We start from the raw sequence: 22,728 nt of genomic DNA on the forward strand, positions 1-22,728 counted from the left end.
CAATGCAAGGGTTTTCATGAGTTCATGAAGATTCAATTTATTGTCATAGTAATAAAATGATGTCATATTACATGAAATTTCTTTTTGCCTGCTGCAAGGCAGACAGATTCGCCACTGGCAGCAATTGCCTAAATGCCTCTTACAGTCAGAGAGAAGCAAAAAAAATGCCCCCAAAGTCAATGAGTGGCCTTAGATTCACCTCAAGCACTTCGGTACCCCCCGCAGCCACACAGAGTCCAGTCCAAACCATTTTCAACCCGAGCTCCAGATTTGAACCTCTGACATGGTCAGGGACCCTCCAGTGCCATCAGCACCTCCTCGCACCCTGGTTTCAATACCTGGTACCCCATCAGCCAGTTTGAGCAAGTCTCCCAACAGCAGTCTCCAGCAGCCTACAGCTTCCACAGGTTCCTCTCCTCAAGTTGGCAGCAGCTCCCCTCGAGTCCCCAGCAGCCCGCTACATGGAATGATCCCTTAATCGCAGAACCCCATCACTGGATCGCTGCCGTGGTCACCATCATGGTGGGTCGTCTCTTCCTCCTCTCCCTCTCAGACAGTGAGTGATCTTCTGGTGCCCAACTCCAGTCCTCTGCTTCTCAGGAGTCTGTCACCCCCGATCTCCTTCACCCACTTCATGAACTTCTCCTCCCGTCTAAGTGCATGTATCACCATTTTAAAGTCTGCCCGTCTCACCATTCATCTAAGGCCTGTGTGCCTCAACCATTTAAAGTTGGCATGTCTCACCATTCATCTAAGGCCGGCGTGCCTCCACTATCTAAAGCCTACGGTTCGCATCAATTTCAACCCCTCCTGTCACCACCGAATTTCTGAACTTTAAACTTGGAACTGGCTTCTGTAAGGTAAAACATCATGAGATGGGAATGTACAGGGCTGTAACAAGATGTGAATGCATCCTTGTACTTACAAGAGAGACATTGATGGATTGAGAGGCAGGAAGCTAGCAGGGAAAGGATAGCAACAGTTTTAGTCATTGGACAAGTAATGATATGATGATGTTCTAAGCACATATCCAAGGGTATAAAAAATCACCATTTTGCTGATAACGGCAGAATGCATTCTCCGACTAACATGGTTGGTCGCAAGTGTTACAATCCGGTAATAAAGAACAAAGAACCCTGATTTCGACTCAGCCTGGTGTTTGTCTCACTCATTCATGAACAAAGCAGACCTAACACTTCCCAGAATTGAGCCTTGAGCTGCAGTAGCCTGGGGTATTCCATACACACCAAGAGTTTAGTTAAGTTTAGATAAGTTAGTTAAATTAGAGTCAAATTATATAAAATTAATAATTAAAAATATTATTTTAAATACAACACCATCTGGGCTCATTTTTAAATCACTGCTGTCTGGCATGTAACACCATGTTAATAATAAAAACCCACAGTTACCTTTAAAAAGCAGATTTTTTTGTTGGACTATTTCTTGTTAATGCTCAATAGTACACAAGTTATCTCGTAATCTCAGCGACATGACCTACAGAGTCAGATATTACATTTTTTAAAGAAATACAAGTTAATTCACTTAAAGAAAAAGTCTATGAAGATATTCTGGTTCTGAACCATGTCCACACCCGACTTCCAAATATTATGCAGTTTTCCTGATAAAAATTTATTTCTTGTATGGGGCAATGCAAATTGCATCAGTGGAGCTCCACCACTCTTACATGCACAATAAAACTATTGAGCAAAAGAACTTTATATCGTACAAGATCACAAAAATAATGCTTTCAGAAAGCAATCTGAAAGTAGCAGAAAAATTATTTTGTACAATTAGATCAATATTTCAAACTATTTTATGAATTGCCCCTGAATTTCCAACTACTATGCAAGAAGAAAAAAATCATTACCTTAAAATTCAAGAGGGAAGCCAGAGTAAAATTTAAAACATATTATCTTTTTAGAGGAAAAGCTTTGATGGAGGTTATTAGGAAAATTGATATTCAAACACATTCATTCATCCATGAGGTTCACGAAAACCCACATTTTTCGTTCTGAATTCCTGAGTTCTTATGCTATCTGTATTATTGCCAGGAACCAAATGAATCATAAAGAAACTTGGAAAGCTGCTAGAAGATCTAGTTTATCATGCTTTTTCCAATTGCTCAGAGCATGTCTGCATTTGTTACACATACATTGATGATGCTACCTCCTCCTTTTGAAAAGAAACTGACTGACATAATGAAGGAAATACAAGAGATGCAGATATTAGAATCTGGAGACCAGTCAAGCAGCAACTGTAGAGGAAAAGGCATTGTCAACATTTCAGGTCGAGACTGAACATTGTTTACAGATTTAATTTTGTGTTGCTATGGACTTCATTGAGAATGGGCGTGCAGGTACAGCAGGCGGTGAGGAAGGCAAAAGCTATATTGGCATTCATTGCAAGAGGATTTGAGTACAGCGATGCTGCTACAGCTGTACAGGGCCTTGGTGAGACCACACCTGGAGTATTGTGTGCAGTTTTGGTTGCCTTATCTGATAAAGGACATCCTCACCAAGGAAGGGGTGCAGAGAAGGTTCACTGGACTGATACCAGGGATGCAGGGACTCGCATATGAAGAAAGGTTGGATAGACAAGGCTTGTATTCTCTGGAATTTAGAAGATTGAGGGGATCTTATAGAAACATAAAATTCTTAAGGATTTAGACAGACTAGATGCAGGAAGGTTGTTTCCAATGCTGGGAAAAAGCAGAACCAGGGGTCACAGTTTAAGGATAAGAGGAAAGTTTTTTTAGGACTGAGATGAGGAAAAATTTCTTCTTTCTGGTAGATCTGTGGAATTCTTTGCCACAGGAAGTAATTGAGGCCGGTTCCTTGTCAATATTCAAGGGTAAGTTAGATTTGGCCCTTGTGGCTAAGGGGATCAAGGGGTATGGGGAGAAGCCAGGAACCGGGTACTGATCAGCCATGATCATATTGAATGGCGGTGTCGGCTTGAAAGGCCAAATGGCCTTCTCCTGCACCTATTTTTTTTAATGTTTCTTTCTATGTTTCTAAAGCGAGCTTGTCATTTGTATCCATCCATTGACATTTACATGTTGTCATTTGACTAAAAATTGAATTGGTTCTTCAATAATACGCTGTTTTACTTCAATCCATTTCGAACAACTATATACGAGTGTCAGAAGAGTGCAGATGCTAAAATCTACTGCAAAAAAACTAACTACAATGTCCACGGAGGGTAATATACAGTGCTAGTTTTGGGTTAAAACTCTGCTTCAGGACTGAGATAAGAGAAGGAAGGAAGGCAATATTAATGAGGGAGGGGTCAGTGGGTGATGGGGAGGTCTTAATGTGAGCAAAAGTAATGAAATGACTGTGGACTTCAGGACGGTGAAGGTCAACCACTCTTCATTCCACATCTATTTTTCCATCTTGGAGAGAATGGCGTGCACAAAGTTCCTTGGTGTGGATATAAGAGATCCTCTCCTGGACCCACAACACCATCTCATTAGTCAGGAAGGTGCAAAAGCGCCTACATTTCCCAGTAAGGTTGAAGAGGGAAAGGCTGCCAACTTGATAAGATTTTATAGGAGCATAATTTAAAGCATCCGGTTGTATCTTCATGTGGTGTAGTAGCTGCAAAGCATTGGACTGGAAGTCAATACAAGGGATCATCAAAATGGCCGAGATCTCATCTCTTGATGACATTTACTGGGAGTATTGCTGAAATAAAGCTCAAAGAATTATCCTTTCCACCCAGAACTACCATCAAGGAGGTAGTACAGGAGCATCAAAATCAAGACTGTCAGTCTGGTAAAAGCTTCTTCACACAATCTGTGAGACTGATGAACAGGATCCTGTGACTGAGTAAATCACCCCAAAATATTTATATGCATGCATTTTAAATTATATCTTGGATGTAGATTCATGATTATTATGTGCTGTGTACTGTGCGTGCACCATGGTCCAGAGAAACACTGTTTCATTAGGTGGTACATGGACATTGAGATGATAATAAATGACCTTAGACAAAGGTGAAGGATGATGGACAGATGCAACTAGGATGAGGAGAGGTGGAGTTGGGAAACAGGTGTAAGAAAAAAGTCAGATAGAGGCCTTTTGGGGAGGGAAAAAAAAGCAGGCTATTCTACCATGTTGCCTCTCCAGCATTTAATAAGATCATGGCAAATTTTTCTTCTACCTCATTTCCACTTTCCTTCATTAAAATCACAAACACTGATTATCTAAAAGTCTATTGACATAAATCTTGAATGAACTTAATGACCAAGTCTCCACAGCCTTCCCTGAAGATAGGCAGGCAGATACGTGCACATTACTTCTTCAGTCTCGTACTCCAGGCCCGCTGCAATGGACAAGATATTATTTTCTTTTGGATTATTGTTTCTCGAGTTTGGTCATGGCTTTATCATGCACACTGTACAATGTACATATGCTTAGGTTTCTTAATTGCTGAAGGCAGACTAGGACTTAAAAAACAGTAAAAGTTAACTCTCTGAATTTAAAAAGAGGCAATAAGTATACAAGATCAATAATATTCACTGTCATCCCTCATAAAAAAAGTGACTTCCAATGGTGCAGAGACCACAATAATGCAAAAATTTTCACATCAACATTATCTAAATACTCGGTATCTATAACTGCTCAAATTTAATCATTTTCAGACCATTTCTTGCAGGTTGTGATAATCTTCTTAAAATCTCAAATTCTAATTAATGCCAGAAACCATGGCAACAAACCACTGAAGCTAGATGTGAGATAGAACATGAAAGTAATCCTTTGACATTTTGGAGACAAAGGAGCAATGCAAATGTTGGAATCCTGATACCGGGTCTTGACTCAAAATGTCATATGCATTAAATGGTAGGCTATTGAGATGTGCAGAGCAACAAAGGGATTTAGGAGTTGTGGTAAATAGTACCCTCAAGGCTGATACTCAGGTAGATGGTGTGGTGAAGAAGGCATTTGGAATGTTGGCCTTCATAAATCGGAGTATTGAATTCAAGAGTAGGGAGGTTATGATGAAATTGTACAAGGCATTGGTGAGGCCAAATTTGGAGTACTGTGTACAGTTTTGGTCACCAAATTATAGGAAAGATATAAACAAAACAGAGAGAGTGCAGAGAAGGTTCACGAGAATGTTGACAGGATTTCAAGGTTTGAGTTACAGGGAAAGGTTGTGCAGACTAGGGCTTTTTTCTCTGGAGCATAGAAGATTGAGGGGGGACTTGATAGACGTGTTTAAGATTTTAAAAGGGACAGACAGAGTAAATGTGGATAGGCTTTTTCAATTAAGAGTGGGGGAGATTCAAACTAGAGGGCATGGTTTAAGATTGAAGGGGGAAAATTATAAGGGGAACATGAGGGGAAATTTCTTTACGCAAAGGGTGGTAGGGATGTGGAATGAGCTTCCGGCAGACGTGGTCGAGGCGGGATCATTGGTTACATTTAAGGAAAGACTGGATAGTTACATGGAGAGGAGAGGACAGGAGGGGAATGGACCGGGTGCTGGTCAGTGGGACTAGGAGGGTGGGGATTTGTTACAGCATGGACTAGTAGGGCCGAACTGGCCTGTTCGGTGCTGTAAGTGGTTATATGGTCAACCATCTCTATTCCTCCATGGATGCAGTCTGCCTTGCTGGTTCCCCAACAGTTATTTTTTCCTTTGAGATTTTTTTGTTGATTAGGAACATCAACAGCTGGTTGACTGAAGACATTTTCATTAAAACAATCTTAAATATTCTTCCAAATCCCATCATTAAAAAACCCCTATTTATTCTGACAATCCAAGGATTATTTCAAAATAGAAATTTCCAATATGTAAAAAATAATCTCAAGGGTCTTTGACTATTTGATTCTGGCATTCTTCTAATAAGCTTCACCCAACCACTTATGATTCAGCCTTTGCGGGAGTTTGCTTGGACCTGCACCATTAACACTAGTGGTTTTCAAACTTTTTCTTTCCACTCACCTACCACTTTAAGTAATCCCTATGCCGTTGGTGCTCTGTGATTGGTAAGGAATTACTGAAGGTAGTACGCGAGTGGAAAGGGACGGTTGAGAATCACTACTCTAGTCCCAATTGCTACTGAAATATTTTGTTTGAGAAAAATTGTCATTGGCCTATTTATTTGGAGTTATGAAATCTTGCACATAACAAGTCAATTAAGTACAATTAAGACAGTGGTTCTCAAACTTTTTCTTTCCACTTACATACTGTAGCAGCACTATGATGGCACTACAACTCCCAGGAGGCATCAAACTGACCATGTGACATCAGTGCGTGATGACATCAGCGCATATCAAGTGCTTTTAAAAGGTTACGCGGGTGATGAAGAGTAAATCCATTTGATTCAATCGAGAAATGCCTTGTGTGATTATTTCATTGTATCCTCTGTGATTCAGGTGGCCACAATTGGTGACTCCATTGAGTCTAAAAACATATTTTTGGACAAACATGGACTCTGCAGCCATTACTGTGAAGCTACCGCTTTTCTGGAAAGATGAGCCTGAACTGTGGTTCCAACAGGCTGAAGCACAATTTCATCTTCACAAAGTCAAATTGGACACCACTCATTATTATCATCTTGTCAGTGCCCTGGACCAGGCCATCGTTAAGAGGGTCGGCAACTTCCTACGGGATCCACCACACACCAGCAAGTATAATGCTTTAAAAGCACTTTTATTATGTGTATATGATATGTCCCATAGGGAAAGGGCATTTTGATGGGTTGGGAGACTGTGCCCCTTCAGATTAAATGCTGGGTTCCTGTCAGCTGGCAAAAGGCCCAATATGCTATTCGATCAGCTCTTTTTAGAATGAATGCCAGATGACATTAGGCTCCTGTTATGCAAGTGTTTATTTAAAGACCCAAGGGTTGTAGCAGTAGAGGCATACATTCTATGGCTGGCTAAAAAAAATCACAGCAAGGAAGGACAAGTCTTTCCCTCCGCAGCAGCCAACAGTCCGTTGCAGAGGTCGACAACCTAAAAGATAAACTTTTCTGACCGTTTGGGGGTGGGGGTGGGGAGAGAAGGACCACGTAGTGGCCCTATGGCAGCACTACACTCCCAGGAGCCATTGAACCAGCCATGTGACATCAGCACGTGTTGAGCACGTGATTTGGGCTTTTAAAAGGTTGCACAGGTGATGGAGTACACCCGTTTGATACACTCTAGAAACTCCTTGAGTGGTTATTTCGTTGTCTCCGCTGTGATTCCAGTGGTCCCAATTCCACCTTAAGTAATCCCTTACTAATTACAGAGCACCTATGGCATAGGGATTACTTAAGGTGAGTGGAAATTGTTTGATAACAATAGTGATTTACACTAATTGAAGGAGATCTCTGAAGAATTTAGTTGTGACAAAAAGTCACAATTATTTTCTTACATCAATCATATTTATGCAGAAAAAGCATGTGAAGATTCTCAATCTTCCCATTTTACTAATTAGTCATACTACCAGAGATGTACAAGATTATGAGAGGCATAGATAAAGTAGACAGCCAGCACCTTTTTCCCCAAGGCAGCAGGAGTAGCAAACATCAGAGGAGACATCTGTACAAAGTGAAGGGAGGAAAGTTTAAGGGAGACATCAGGGGTAAGTTTTTTTTTTAATATACTGAAGAGTTGTGGGTGCCTGGAATGCCTTGCCAGAGGTGATAATTGAGGCTGAAACATTAGGGGCATTTTTAGAAACTCTAAAACAGATACATGGATGAAAGTAAAATAGAGGGCTATAGTCATAAATGAGCCCCCCCCCCCCCACCCCAGTCACTGTGGACATATGACGGGAATCCAAACAGGGCGAATAAGTTGCGCAATGCCCTGATGACCATGGTGGTCATGTCCAGGTAGGGGGATGGCAAAGGGGACCGTGAGAAAATACACATTGCAGTAGGTGGAGGGAAGAGGACCCTTGAAGTCCATACTCAGCTATTCTAAAGACTTTGCACTCCACCCAGACCCAGCGGTCCCTCATGATGTCTCTGACATCCCTGATGGAGTACGGGAGGTTACAAGATTTGATGAAGTGGAAAAATCTCGTGGCACCAGGGTGACACAGTCCCTGCACAGTCAGCGGCACAGCCTCAGATCTCGGCTGAGTGGGACTTTGAGTACCAGTTGCGTACGGGAGAAGATGTGCAGTCTGATAAGCTGGAGATCGATCCAGAATTGCCAGAAGTCTGTCTGCTTTGAACTCTGACTATGTTGCTTTGAAGTCGTTTTGCAAAATTCCTGCAAGTTCTCAAGACTGTATTTGACTTGATGAGCTGCCTCTATTCGCAAAGACCCCTACCACCCACGCCATGCTCTCTGCACTCTGCCACCATTATGGGAACCTGAAGATGAGCACTCAATGGGACAAGGACAGCTCCAACATCTGATTCCTGAATGAACAATGAGCCATACTCACTACCTTACTTAGTCTTTCTCTTGCAATCCTGTGCGGGATCCCTGCCATTCCCCTCCCACCCTGTCCTCTATACAATGGATTTTGTTCCAACTTTCCTCCTCCCTGAAAGGGTTTCAGCTCAAAATGTTGACCATTCTTTTTCTCCCACTGATGCTGTTTGACCCACAAAGTTTCTTCAATTGAGTCTATTTGGCTTGAATTTTTATTTCTTTAGCTGTATAGCAGATATATAAGTCAAATAAATAGCCTGTGGAGACAGAATTCAGATTCTTACTTTTAGACTTATCGTGGAAACACGATTAGCAATCAACAGCCTTGTGTTAAGTAATATTGTCGTAATTATTTATTTTTTTAATTAATTTCTAAAAATAAGCATGCATATACAAAACAATTATGGAATAGATAATATTAATTACAAATAACAAATTTGATAACTTATCAAGCTATAAAGTGCATATAACCACAATTCAAATTATAAGAGAGAAAAATAAAGATTTTTCCACATACAGACCCATTCTAAACCCTCTTCCCCAACCCAAGGTGTACGACTAAAGAAAAAATATACTTCATTCATCAAATAAAATGGCAAAATATAAACATTTTGAAAAGTAATATTATGTCTGGAGATTATAAAAGTTATATTATGTCTAGAAATTATGAAAGTAATTCAAGAGTGGTTCCCACAACATTTGAAACTTTATATTTGAAAAGCATTTTAAAATTTTTTTTATTTTAATTAAGAGATACAGCCCAGTGACAGGCCCTTCCAGCCCATCAGCCTGTTCCACGCATGTTGTAACAAATGTGGAAATTCAGTTCAACTGGAGTGATACAGATATAGAGTGTGCCATGTATTTACTGCATGTGACTGGGGTTGAATTTTTACTTCCTGAAATAAAGGATATTTGAATCAAGGCTTTAAAGTAGTAAAAGACACCGTTAACATGCAATAGGATACGTGATGACATGGAGTGATAGATAATCTGATGCAGTAAGGAGTAGAGCAACTGCATGTTGAGCGGATGACCTATTTTCATCTAAATACAAATGCCAAGGGCAGCACACACTCCCAAAATAGTCTCTACCCACCTCTGATAGCAGTGCTTTGAAGATACATTCAGCCATTCGTTAGTAAAAGCTCCTCAAAGCATAGTTGGCAGTGGACTGAGTAATTGTCATTCAGGACAGCAACAAAAAAAAATATTTAACTATTGCTGACCCAAATGGACCATTTTTCTGCCTTTAAGTTCCTAACTGAGAACTCTAGATGTACAAGCTTATTATAAAGTGCGAGGTTTTAAGTTGGGCAAAAAATCCTCACATAAATACTGCAGTTTCTGTTTCTACACAGACGCTCCAATACAAAAGCAACATTAAACTGCTTCATGTATACAAGACCATAACACATAGGTTAATCAGACTATCAAATTTGTCCCGCCATTTTGTCATGAGCTGAGCCATTTTCCCCACTCAGCTCCCTACCTGGCTTTCTCCCCACACCTTTGATGCCCTGGCTAATCATGAATCTATTAATCTCTGCCCTAAATAGGCCCATATGCAGAAAATGGCACTACTGCCATACCTGCTGTATCTGTAGCACTGTCGCTGTTGCAGACTCGGGAGAGTGGAGAGTGGAGACAGCACTGCTCTGTGGGTTCCAACTGCCTGGACCGGATGTCGATAGTTTTTTTTTTAATCCTGCAATCACGGAGGTTAGTGCCCATGCTGGGCAGTGTTCCACAAGGAGTTTCAAGGGAACTGTGGACTGGCGCAGGGAAATGGAAATAGGAAGAAAACCCTCGTTAAGTAGCAGCAGTTCAGGAGACCACTCTACAAGATGGTGACCACAGCAACAGAACAGTGAGGGACTCAGCAGCTGAAGGACTCACACCGGCTGTGGGCGACCTCTGGTCGAAGGACTCACACAGGTTGCGAGCTGCTGGTGACTGGCTCATGGGAACCATGTATTGGAACCAGGGTTCAAGAGGGCACTGTGGGCACGGGATCCAGAAGTTGCCCCCTGGAGCTGAATGTTTCCCTGATTGTATTGGAGGTTTGGATCTGGAGCTCGCGTTGCCGATGGATTGACCTGTGTGTCTGCAGAGGCTACAGGAGCACTGGAGGAAAATCCAGACACAGTCTCTGCAGGGACTCTTGCTTCTTTTTCTCTTATTGTCAGGGACACTGCTAGAACTTTATGACAGGCAAAAGTTAAAGAGTATAATGACAAAAAAGGAAGCTTGAACCTTTGAAATCCTTGCTCAGAAATTTTGCCTCAAGTTTCCCTGATTTTATTTAAAATATTGTAACCATAATCGCATAGTCACGAAAAAATAGCAACTTTTCAACTACTAATATTAGTCTCACAATTCTATAATTGTCAGACTGTCCCTGATAAAAGATGGGACCACATTTTCCACCCTCTAGTCATCCACTCATGTGGCCAGATAAGATTTTAAAATCTCAATCATCTCTTCCCTTGCATCCCACTGTAGCCTGGGACAAATCCCATGTAGCCCTGGGATCTCATCTGCCTTTAAGCCCACCAAGACCTCCTCCATTTATGGAGACATGAACTTAACATTTCACCTTCCCCTTGCTACAAAGCCCATTTTTTGGTAAATCCTGATGAAGATTATTCACTTCACTTATACATTCTGTCTCAGTGCATGGTTTGCTCCATTTGCCACAAGAATCAAAAAAGGAGCAGATAGGCCATCTGGCTTGTTGATCCTGCTCCAATATTCAATAAGATTGTGGCTGATCTGGCTGTGGGCTCAGCCCTACTTACAATTTATATACAAATACTTGAGGTTGTCCTGCACAACAACATGCTGCAATTTTTCACCATTCAAATAATGGATCAATTTACTATTTTTCCTTCCAAAGTGGATGCCCTCACTTCTATCAATAGTGCACTCGATCTGACAGATCCTTGCTCCCTCAGATGACCTATCGATCTTAAGTCTGTGCATTCTCTCAGAAGTCTCACAATTTTCCCTTTTAAGCTGTGCACGTGCACATATTTTGTGACCAGCGCGCAAAGGAAATGAATGGCGCACAAAAGGTTAGTTACCTAAAATAATGTAGTAATTAATAATTATACTTCATAGAATGCAATCATACTTATATTAAAACATGCCATTCCTGTTTTAATAGCCATGAGAGATAGGCTGTGCCAAAATTATCTTGAAACCATTTCAAGCTTGCATTTGCACAAGCATTCAATGTGCACATGCTTTTGTCACAGGGAAAAAAAAATTGCACACAAGGGTTTGCGCACACTGACTACTAAAAATGAGAGAGAACATTGGTATCAGTAAACTTTGATAGGTTATACTTGGTCCTCGCCAAATCATGTATACTGTGAATAGTTGTGACCCTGTAATATTTTGTTAACCACTGATTGCCAACTATTTATCCCAACTCTCTGCCTACTATTGGTTAACCAATTCCACTCATTCTTGTCATATGCAGAGGTGTTTTCTATGGCATCACGTTGAACATCTTCTGGAAATTCGAGTGTACCACATCTGCTGGTCCTCCTCTATCCACCGCGTTTGCTACAATCTCAAAAAATACTTAATTTGTTAATCAGAATGGCTTTCCTGAATCGATGCTGTGTCTGCCTGATGAAACAATTTCTATCCAGATGGAGAAAAACTTCCCTCCTCTCTATGTACTCTGATTTCGACGAGATCCTCACGATAGAAGAAAAGTCCTGAAATACCTTGATGCATAGTATCAAGTACCTTGGATGCAAAGAGCATGTTTCCCAAGGTGGGGGAAGTCTGGGACTAGAGCGTGTAGCCTCACAGTACAAAAATACCCCTTCAGAGCAGAGATGATGAGAATTTCTTTTACCCAGAGAGTAGTAAATCTATGGAATCCATTACCACAGATGGCTATGGAGGCTGTCACTGGGCATACTTAAAATAGAAGTAGATACATTCTAAATAAGGAAGGGAATCAAGGATTACAAGGCAATGACAGGGTAAATCAGCCATGATGGAAATGGCAGGGTGGACTCAATGGGGTGAATGGCCTAATTCTACTCCTATGTCTTATGGACTTCATCTACATCTCCTACAGCCAATGTATCGAAAGGCACATGAAATATCAGACATGCTCTTTTCACTTCTCCATTATGGATGAGGCTTAAGAGTGTGAAAACACACATAAACAGGTTTAAAGTTCTTCACTGCAGCCATCAGTCTCCTGAATGAACCCCATTACAATTCCCTCATACTAACCTTGCTTGGTGCCTATTGACAATCTTTTTCACTTGTAATCCTATACTCTGTAAATTGTGCTCCACACATGGCTGTATTTAATACCAGAAAAAACCTGTTGGTCTGTTCGCAGAAGAACCTTTCTCATGATATTAGGTATTTGTTGACAAATAAACCTAATTCATGCTCCATTCATTTTCCCTACTACAGAGATTAAACTAACTAGTCTATAGTTACTTGCATTTTGTTTACTTTTTTTTTACAAAAGAAGTGATGTTACATTGGCTGTATTCCAATCTGTTGGAGGCTGCCCGGAGCCCTGAGAATTTTGGTGAAGTACCACAACTACATCTGCTGTAACTTCTGCCATTTCCTTCGGAACTGAGATCCATGGGACCAGGGAACTTATCTACATTTAGGACCACTCGTTGCCAAGGTCCTCACCTCCCATCACCTCCTCAAGATCAATCTTTAACGTGTTACCTGTGTCTTCCACTGCGAAGACCAACAAAACACTTGTTCAAGGCATTTCAGTAATTTGTTTGCTTTATTTATAAAATATTTTGTGCTGGCTTGCTTTCAGAAAGTATTTTTCCTTTCTATATTCCTTTCTTGATGGTTTTTTGTGGCTTTTTAAAACTTTGCTAATCTTCAATTTTTTTCATTACTCTTCAGGGATCTTGAATGCATTAGCTTTTAATTTGATATCTTCCTTTATAGCAGTGGTTTTCAAACTTTTTATTTCCACTCACATACCACCTTAAGTAATCCCTATACTTGAGGTAGTATATGAGTAGAAAGGAAAAAGTTTGAAAACCGCTGGTTTTGATACTTGTCATTGATCTTGCTTTATCACCCTCCATCTCTATCAGAAATTTAACAATACTCCGATCACTCTTTCTGAGAGGATGCCCAATTATTACCCATCTCATTTCACAGGCCAGATCTAAGAAAACGTGTAGGTTTGTAATATGCTGTTCAAGAAAGCTATTGCAGATGCATTCTATGAATTCCTCCCAACCAACTTGATTTTGCCAATCTGCACATAGGTTAAATTGTCCTGTGCCTTGGTTATTTCTTTGTTTATTGCCTGTACCCTTGTCATTTTAATTTAATTGGCTCCCACTCTTTACATGTTTATTCTTTTAATCCTTATTATTCTTATAAAGCACTTTTCAATATGCCACAATATTTTGTGATCCTTTCTGCCTTCCTAATTTCCTTTTTAAAGCATCTCCCTGTACTTTTTATACACTCGACAGACCTGTCCTATCTTTGGTCTTCTACATCCTTTTACCCAACCATCGATATTCCCTGTGCTCGTTACCCTTAGCTTTCACCCCAGCAGAACCATGGTGTTGATATCACTCATGCTATACCTATGATTGCTTCACACTGTGAAAAAGTTCAATTACCTCCTAATTGATGGTCCCAGTCCATCTTTGCAAGGCCCTGCCTTGTTTTAAATTACCTTACCTCCCTCAATTTAAGATATGTATTCATGGTCTAACCTTGTCTTTGCTCCTCACGACTTTGCAATGTACAGTGATGATCACCATTGCCAAAATACTTTGCCACTGACACTCCCTCCACCTGACTAACTGCATTCCCCAAGACAAGATCCATCAATGTTCCTTCCCTCATTGGTCTACATACCATATCAAAAGACTCTCCTGAACACATCTAAAACATTCCACCCCCTGAACCTTTTAATCTAAAGCAATTCCAGTTAGCATTGGGGCAACAAATTCCCCGGTATGACAACCCAATTTTTATTGCATTTCTCATCTTTCTCACTGGAAATTTATTCCTCTATTTCCTGTTGACTTTTGGGAGGTCTAAATACACTTCCAGCAATGTGACTACATCGGGGTTCATTTGAAGAGCCTTCTGGCACATTCTCCCTCATAATTTAAGCAAAGCTTTTCTTGACAGTGGAATGCCACCTCCTCTATCTCGTCTGAAAAGTCTGTACCTCAGGATATTACATTTCCAGTCCTGCACATCTGTCAACCATGTCTCAGTGATAGCAACAGTTCCATGTGTTAAGTAAATCCTTGAGTTTGTCCACTTCACGAGTTAGACTCATTGCATTAAAATAGATGGAATTTAGCTTTGGATTCCACTCAAATGCATTTATTCTTCTGTTTTGTCTACTAGATTTATTAACTTGTTCTCCTCCCCAATGGAATATTTTCCTACCAACTTATTCCAAACCTTTCCCAGTAGAACTCACAAACCACCCCATTCGGATGTTGGTCCCACTCCAATTTAGGTGGACCCTATCCCTCCTGGACAGGCTCCACCTTCCCCACAGATGGTTCCAAGGATCCAGGAGCATAAAGCCTATCCCCATGGACAACAAAATTTGCCAATAATACCAGCCAGAAATACAAGCATGTCATAAGCATCTTCATGCCCATTAAAGTTTAAAAAAGGTTACAACTGTGGATAGCTTGTTCCTAAATTTGTAATGGATGCTCTCAGAGAGAGAGATAAAAAATAATCACAATTTAATTTAAGAAAATGTTTCATGTAAAAGGAGAAATGAAAGTGGTAATCTCATGTTAGGCCAAATTTAAAAGCACATTCCAACGCAGTCAAGTCCCCACATGAACTGAAATTGACCTCAAGCTTGCATTCCTTTTTCCCTTACAGTAATTAGACACAGTGGTAAAAAAGGGCCAGGCTGAAAGTAAACAAATCTCTACCTTTGTAATATTATTCCAAGTAGGTAAACCATATTTCATTTCACATTCTATGGATAAAAATCTACAGGCGTGTAACAAACTAAAAATAGAGCTTTGAAGATCAAACATAAAAGATACTAAACATTATAAAAACAAGTCAACGGTTCACAAATGGATTTGTCGTGACATGACTTCACTTTTATTTTAAAAAAAATTTTAAAGGCATCCAACAAGGAATCATGTTGGTGCTCAAAGTAAACTTGAAGCTTCAAGTCCGCCTGTTAGTCCTTTATTTGAGATCACACTGGTGGTGAGGAGAAAAAGTTTAAAGCCTACCATTATTCTGGTTTTTTTTTTAAAAAAAGAGATAAATACAGGTACACTAGTTGCTGGCATCAGTTACACGGATGATATTTAAGTCAAGTGCTCTTCTTAAATCAAAGGAATCTGTGCTGTAAAGTCGTTACCACATGCTGTTAAATTTAAGCAGTTTGATGCAAGTGAATGACAAAAGAATGAACTCCATTAAAAAAAAGGAACAGGGTCACAAAGACGACAGAAGGATTTCTCACCAAAGGCCGTCAATGAATCAGTTAGCCTGCCTGATCCTTAAAAATCTGGAAAAAGTTATCTGGATGGAGTTGAACACTCATTCACTGACTATCCAGGCCTCTAGATAAATCAGTCATGTCGCATAACCAGTCCATCATTGAGCCTGAATTCACCAGCCTATTCTTCCCCATGACTACTTGAATTTTTATTTTAAAATTAATATTTTTTTATTAATTACCACCTCAACTCATTATCTAGAGGAATTTGGGTTAGAGATTAAATTAGAAGTCCTGGGAGAAGATTAATTAGTGTATGACACAGAAAGCGTGGGGGGTGGGGGGGGGGGGGGGGAGGGACGGAGGGGATCCAGAGAAGCAAGGTTGGAGCTGAGCATTCATTCTTGGAGGATAGTGGACTCTGATCAAGGGATGGGGAAGCAGGTGTAATCACCAAGTTATTTTGCAATGCTTTGATTGGCCTTGAATTGGTGTGCTCTGTTCAGTTTTACCCTCTGCATTATGGAATGGAAGTGAAGGGTCTCAGGAGGTTGTTGAAAAGCATTTATGAAAGGTATCAGTGTAGAGAGACTGGAGATGTAGAGATTATAGGGTTTGACAGACATGTTCAAAAATCAGGCTCGACAGAGTAAAGAGGAAATTATTCTTGTTGGCAGAAGGTTTGTCAACCAATCAGTACACTTTTTTTTAAAAAAAAGATTGGCCGAAGGGCCAGAAATAAATCAGGAATTTTTATTTTCCAAAAGAGTGAATGATCCCAATCAGGAATTGACTCTGGTGAAAGAAAAGTGCAGGCAGACCAAACAAAAGTGAGATTCAAGTGCACATAGGATCTGTGTAAAGTTTCTCACACACCAGTGTTCGGTTACATTTAAGAATTTCTAGGCCACAATACATTCATGAACCTTCTATACTTAACATCTGTGACACCCCCATTGTTTTTACCGTACTGGTTATTCTTCATTCCAATCGCACGCTACCTATCCAATAAATTTATTTCCTATCAATCATCAATAAATCTGACCAATTCTCTGGATTTGAATAGTCAGCATTGAAAGGGATAAGCAGCTTTTCAAATAATTACAATGTAAACAAAAGAAACACTATTACATGTCACAAACAGATTACATTGTAGAATTGAATTATGTACATCTGGCAAGCACTGCTTTGATGGAAAATTCAATAGTTAAAATAATAAATATTAACACTATTTGACCATGACTATCCTGCAACACATTCAACGTTATTCTTCCAATTTATTAGAACTGATTAAGGTAATCTTGTAAAACCTTAAAAATATAATGCTGGGTGTACAAGTTCACATGCAATTTTAAATATTAAACATTACCTTTTGAAATACAACTTTTCTTCTGTGCAGTAAGTGGCATAACCTGCACTGGCTGTATCTTACTTAGGGTCCCTTCACTTCCAGTCCTCTGGAGCTTTTGACCCAAGCTAGCAGTCTTTGATTTGTGGCTGGAGTCTTCTTTCCTTTCTGTACAGAGCTTAGAAGAGAAACTGACTGACGAAGGTCTGACCAGTCGTGATGGCTTGGGCATTTTTCTGCACGTTTTCTTTTTGCTGCAATGTCCTCCGGACACAAACTCTACAACCAATACAAGAAGGCCTACATGCAAATGTTGAACATGGAGTGCATGGCTCAGCTGAACTGAAATTCAGTGCAACAGTAGAACATCACTGATAGAAACAAAAAGGCACTGTGTGATTTCACAGACAGTTTATGCAGGCCAGTGGAATGTGGATATGTTGGGTTGAAGTCTATGACCGGTCTGCTGCTGGTGGGTCTCACGTACTGGGAACAGATGCTCTGTCAGATGTTATTAAACCCTGAAACAAGCAGAGACTAGACACTGAGCAGCACAGAAGCATACCAGGAATTTCACCTTCACTGGCCTCTCAGGTATGACAGGGAAAAAATAAACCAGATGTAAAGTCAGAAAGCAATGAATCATCATTTATTGCAATAGTCCAGCTGCCATAAATCAACTACAAAGTTCCTCTTTTAACATCTCCTGTTTCAACAATATTCAACAGATTTACTCTGTAATTATCAAATACTTGCTTCTGTCAACACCAGGCTGCCCACAGTTAGGATTACACATAATGTTACGGGATGCATTCATGCTGGCAATTTCAGATATACAAAACAGATTTATTTCAAAAACAACCTGCATGTCACTTTTAAAAAGACAAAAAATTCAAATTGTTCCCTTGATCATGCTACCATTTCCTTAATTACCTGCAACATTATGTAAATTCTTAAAAAACTACTACAGAAACAAACAGGCGGAAATAAAGCAACAAACATTATCCAGAATTTCAGAAACCAAAAGTTTTTTTTACTAATAATGCAAATACATATTTTCAGTGAGATTCATGACCTCTTGCAATGAAAGAAACGTGAATTGCTACAAACAATTAGAATAAAGACTGAAGCAAAATTAAGGTTGATTTTTTTTCATAATGTTCTTTCGAAACAGACATCATTAGCCCCTTTCACACTTGCAAGTGATCCCAAGAATCAAATGCCAATTGGCCTTTAAAGTGGCACGTGTGAAAGCAAAATTTGCTCAATGCCAGCATCTCATGCAGGGGATTGATGGCTTTGACCCCTAGTACAATCCCCGGCATCTGCAGACGCCGGCGCTATGGTCGGGCAAGTGTGAAATGGGCAATTGCATTGTGGGATTGAAATGACATCATTTTTTGTGTGATCACGTCAGCGTCTGGGTGGAAGTGAGCTGCAGATATGCTGGAGTGAAGGTAATCCAGACATTCCTCCTCCATCTCTCCACTGAAGATTACCTGGGTTTGTTAAGTGCTGTTATCACAAGATCAGAGTTTATTTGGGTTAACTTTAAAGAGGTTCAAATCAGTGAAAAAAGTTAAAATAGAACAAAAATAATGGCTTCTGCAAACTGGGGTGATAGGGAGGTGCAACAGCTTCTAACATTAAGGTTGGAGGAAGCATCAGGTTATAAGTTAACAGGCACAATTAAGGATGGCCGACTTTATGAGCCACAAAAGCTCATGGAACTGGGTATAAAAGGGACAAGAGATAGGTTATCAACAAATTAAAAACATTCAGGAGGAAGATGCACCAGGTCATGGACCATAATGGGAGTAGTGGCGCAGACCGCTGGGACTGGCCTTATTTTAATCTTGCTTATGACATCTGGGGTTCAAGCAGGCAGATTACACCTCTCACCCTTGTGGGCAACCTTCAGACTTTGAGGGGGGCTGATGTGCAATCCCCTCGACCCAGTTTGCAACCTGAGGAGGATGAGGTGCACAAACAGTTTACCCCTTGTGCCTCATCTCCAACAGACACATCAACCACCCCTGGTCCCTCATCTGTTCCTCGTGCCCTCCCCTCCCCCAGTACCTCAACCTCTACTGTTGCCTCATCTCCTGTCACAACCTTGGTTGATCAACAGATGGCAATTGACCCGACAACAATTGGTGATAATACAGGGATTACACCTTCTGCTGTACCAGGAGCTGGTAAGACTCGTAATTAATTTGCTCAAAGAAAATTTTTGTTTGAATTAAACACGAGGACGTGGCATTTAATTCACATACTTGTCTCACCGATATGTAGGTGCGAGACAGAGGTTGAGATGCAAGAAGCCCATGAAGCGGCAAGAGACGGCAAATGATATGTGTGTGCTCTTTGCTGAAATGGACCAGATAGACCATGAACTAAAACAAGCAGAGGGAGAGGTAGGCTGGGACATTGCAGGGGCTGATACAGGAGCAACAGTGGGCACTGCAACAGGTGTGCCAGGCTGAAAATTGGCACACCTGATAACAGAGTTTCAACAGGAGATGCAGGGACAGACAGCAGTTATAAGCAGACTGGCCTCATCAATCAAAGTGATTGGGCAAGTCCAACCTTGGCCCTCCACCATTCAGTCTCCTTCCACCCTTGGTCGGCCTCTTGCATCCCCCTTCCCACCAGCCTCCCCATCATTCCATCCAGTCTCTGCCACCATGATGCTTTGTGCCTTTTTGCATACCCCTCCTGGCATCCATGACCGTCAACCCCCCCCCCCCATCCCATTCTCCTCCCTCTTGCCAACCTACACAGCATTCCACTTCCCGTGGCCATCTTGCGTCTCCAGTGGTGCACCCAGTCTACATCCCAACCCTTATCAACCCCTCTGGTGGGACACACTCATCACTGGTAGGAGCTGAGGGTTCAGCTGATCAAGCCATTATTGGCCATTATCTCAACTCCTTCATTCACCTGCTGGAGGATGAGGATATTGAATGATCCATTTACAACCTTCGTTCTTCAATGAAGTTGTAAAATTTACAATTCTGTAGTACGTTGAAGTCAAGTTGAAGGTCAATATGAATGAAAACTTGCCAAATAGGTTTTAAAGATGTTAACATTTTATTCAAGAAAGTTTTTGCACTGCCTTTATTGACAATTATTGTCCATGTTTACGTTGATGTTGCACATAAAGTTCCAATGGCTATTCTACAGTTGTTTTATTTTAATTTCGAGTTTAACAATTGGACTATGTTCAAGGACAAGCAATAAAATTTTATAGACCCTTATAGGATTATACTCAGTCATTATCCTCATTTCCACATAAGACTGTCATTCTAGTCTTACGTATGGCCTGTGGACCACAGCCTGTGGCACCACTATAAGGGACATTTTCTGGAGGAGGGAGATCAAAGATTTCAACCCTCCACTCTTCCAGAAGTTCTCCTTTTTAAGCTCACAGATATTATGCAAGACGCAGCAGGTGACAGCTACATCTGACACAAAGTTGGAATTATTATTTATTCGTTTGGACGGGCACCTCCAGTGACCTTTGAGATGATCAAATGCATTCTCCACAACTATTCTAGCGGAGCTTAGTCTGAATTTAAATGTGGTCTTATGATGATCAATGGCGTGATGTTGCGTGAACACCTTCATCAGCCATTTTTGCAGTGAGTAGGCAGGATCCCCAATCCAATGCGCAGATATTTCCATAAGTTCGACAAGGTTATCAAGATGTTTGATGAATACTGTTCACCAAAGAAAAATGAAATGTTTGAGAGGCACGTGTTTTGCTCGCACACACAGCTGTGAGCCCATTTATATTTTTAAAAAGTAAAACCAAAAAACATGCAATTTTGGAATCAACAAGATTCAATGATCCGTGATCAAATTGTGTTCAAGATTATTGATAAGAAAGTGAGAGGTCGCAGTGAGAGACAGAGCTTACCTTAGCTGGAGCTGCCAAAAAGTTCGGTGATAGTGCAAAAGCCAGTGAAAATGAAGGCATAGTTGTCGCTACAGTGTCAGGACACACACACACACACAAAGAATGAGATATAGGAAACAACAAAAAGATGGAGAACATTAAATTGCAAACGATACGGCACTCAACATACACCAAAACAATGCCCTGCCTTTGCAAAACTCTGTAATAAGTGCAAAGGCAGAATCACTATGGAAAGCAATGATGTTCCAAAGAGAAAAGTGTGCACACTATAGAAGACACTGCACACAATATAGAAGAAATTGCTCTATTACATACAAATGGAACAATTATTCCTTTCAAGCTGAACACATGTGTCATGATAATGAATATGTATGAGATGTACCGGAAGTCACGTGGTATGAGAGAGAGATAAGAGCACAAGCAGGAGAACAAAGGAAACTGGAGAATAAAGACTCTGAGAAGTTTACCTGATAAAACTTGTGTTTGATGTTTTATTAACTTCACATTTCGGGCCACAAATGTGACAACATGGGCAAAGGTCAATTTGATCTGTGAGTGTGACATCCATGCAAATCCTGTACTGCTCAAAGTCTACAATGGACAGAGCATTAACACGAAAGATACATGTAAACTTAAGGTGAAAGAGTACCATCTCTGGTTCACAATAGCCCCAGATGGACATGACAAAGCATGACAAAAGCATGACAAAAGCCTAGTCAAGAGGGTGTACACACTGACAGCGACAATGCATGGAAAAGCATTGAGGAAACACTGGATCAATTTCCAAACATCTTCATGGGGTTTAGAGTTCTACCATTCACCTACAAGATGGTTAAAGGAGGACACAGAGCCAGTAGTGCATGGCTCCGAGGTGGGTTCCAGCACCACTAAAATAAAAGCTCAAGCATTAACACTACCAAATGTCATCACTAGGGGTCATAAAGAAAGTGGAGCAGCCATAAAATGGATGAATTAATTGGTGTGTGTGACCTACGTGTGTGTATAGACCCAAAAGACTTGACCGCTAATATAAAGAGGGAATATTATCAGATACCGAACAGGGATGAAATTACAAGTGAGATGGCCAATGCATAGTTTTTTTTAAAAATTTTATCTTAGTTTTCACAGACTTACAAAATCTAATAAACAAAGCCATTCCTGTACATATGCATGCCCAAACTCCATATTTGTCCTCACCCCACCCACAATAGCAAATACATTCCAAAAAAGTATCTTGATCCCACTCATAATGGGGCACACAACCCCTATCAAGACCTGTAATGGAAAAAAAATCACAATGGCAATGCCATTCAAAGATAACACTAAAAAGAAACTCAAAAGAAATCTAAGGACTTAAAATGAAAAGGGTCGATGTGTAGTCCACACCAAGTCCTATTTCTGTAATCACACCTCTGGCCATACTGAAATGGAAAGTATGAAAGGGTACCCATGGCCATTCCTTTGACTTGGAGAAAGTAGAATGAGTCAAAGTTATTAAGGGTGAGTACAAGCTCTGCCAGACAAAAGGGTGGTGGGAGAGGAGGACTGATCGAGACTGTTGTTGAGGAAGAAACAAAGGGCTTTGAGGTCT

At 40.6% G+C, this 22,728-nt stretch overlaps 1 protein-coding gene across 6 annotated transcripts in view; it reads right to left on the reverse strand.

Moving 5' to 3' along the window:
* Positions 1–22,728, reverse strand: part of LOC138751792 (sickle tail protein homolog) — a 689,307-nt gene that overhangs the window by 577,358 nt on the left and 89,221 nt on the right. For 2 of the 6 annotated variants that reach the window (XM_069914587.1, XM_069914586.1), the window contains exon 1: positions 17,237–17,595. The exons of 1 other annotated variant lie outside the window; for it this stretch is intronic. In XM_069914587.1, coding sequence (XP_069770688.1) covers positions 17,237–17,447 — 211 coding nt within the window. In that variant the 5' untranslated portion in view covers positions 17,448–17,595. Of the gene's footprint in view, positions 1–17,236; positions 17,602–22,728 lie in introns of those variants that run through there. 3 more of the 6 variants (XM_069914602.1, XM_069914588.1, XM_069914595.1) reach the window with 3 other exon arrangements.

Source organism: Narcine bancroftii, chromosome 1 (assembly GCF_036971445.1).
Source record: "Narcine bancroftii isolate sNarBan1 chromosome 1, sNarBan1.hap1, whole genome shotgun sequence".
Taxonomy (NCBI): Eukaryota; Metazoa; Chordata; class Chondrichthyes; order Torpediniformes; family Narcinidae; genus Narcine; species Narcine bancroftii.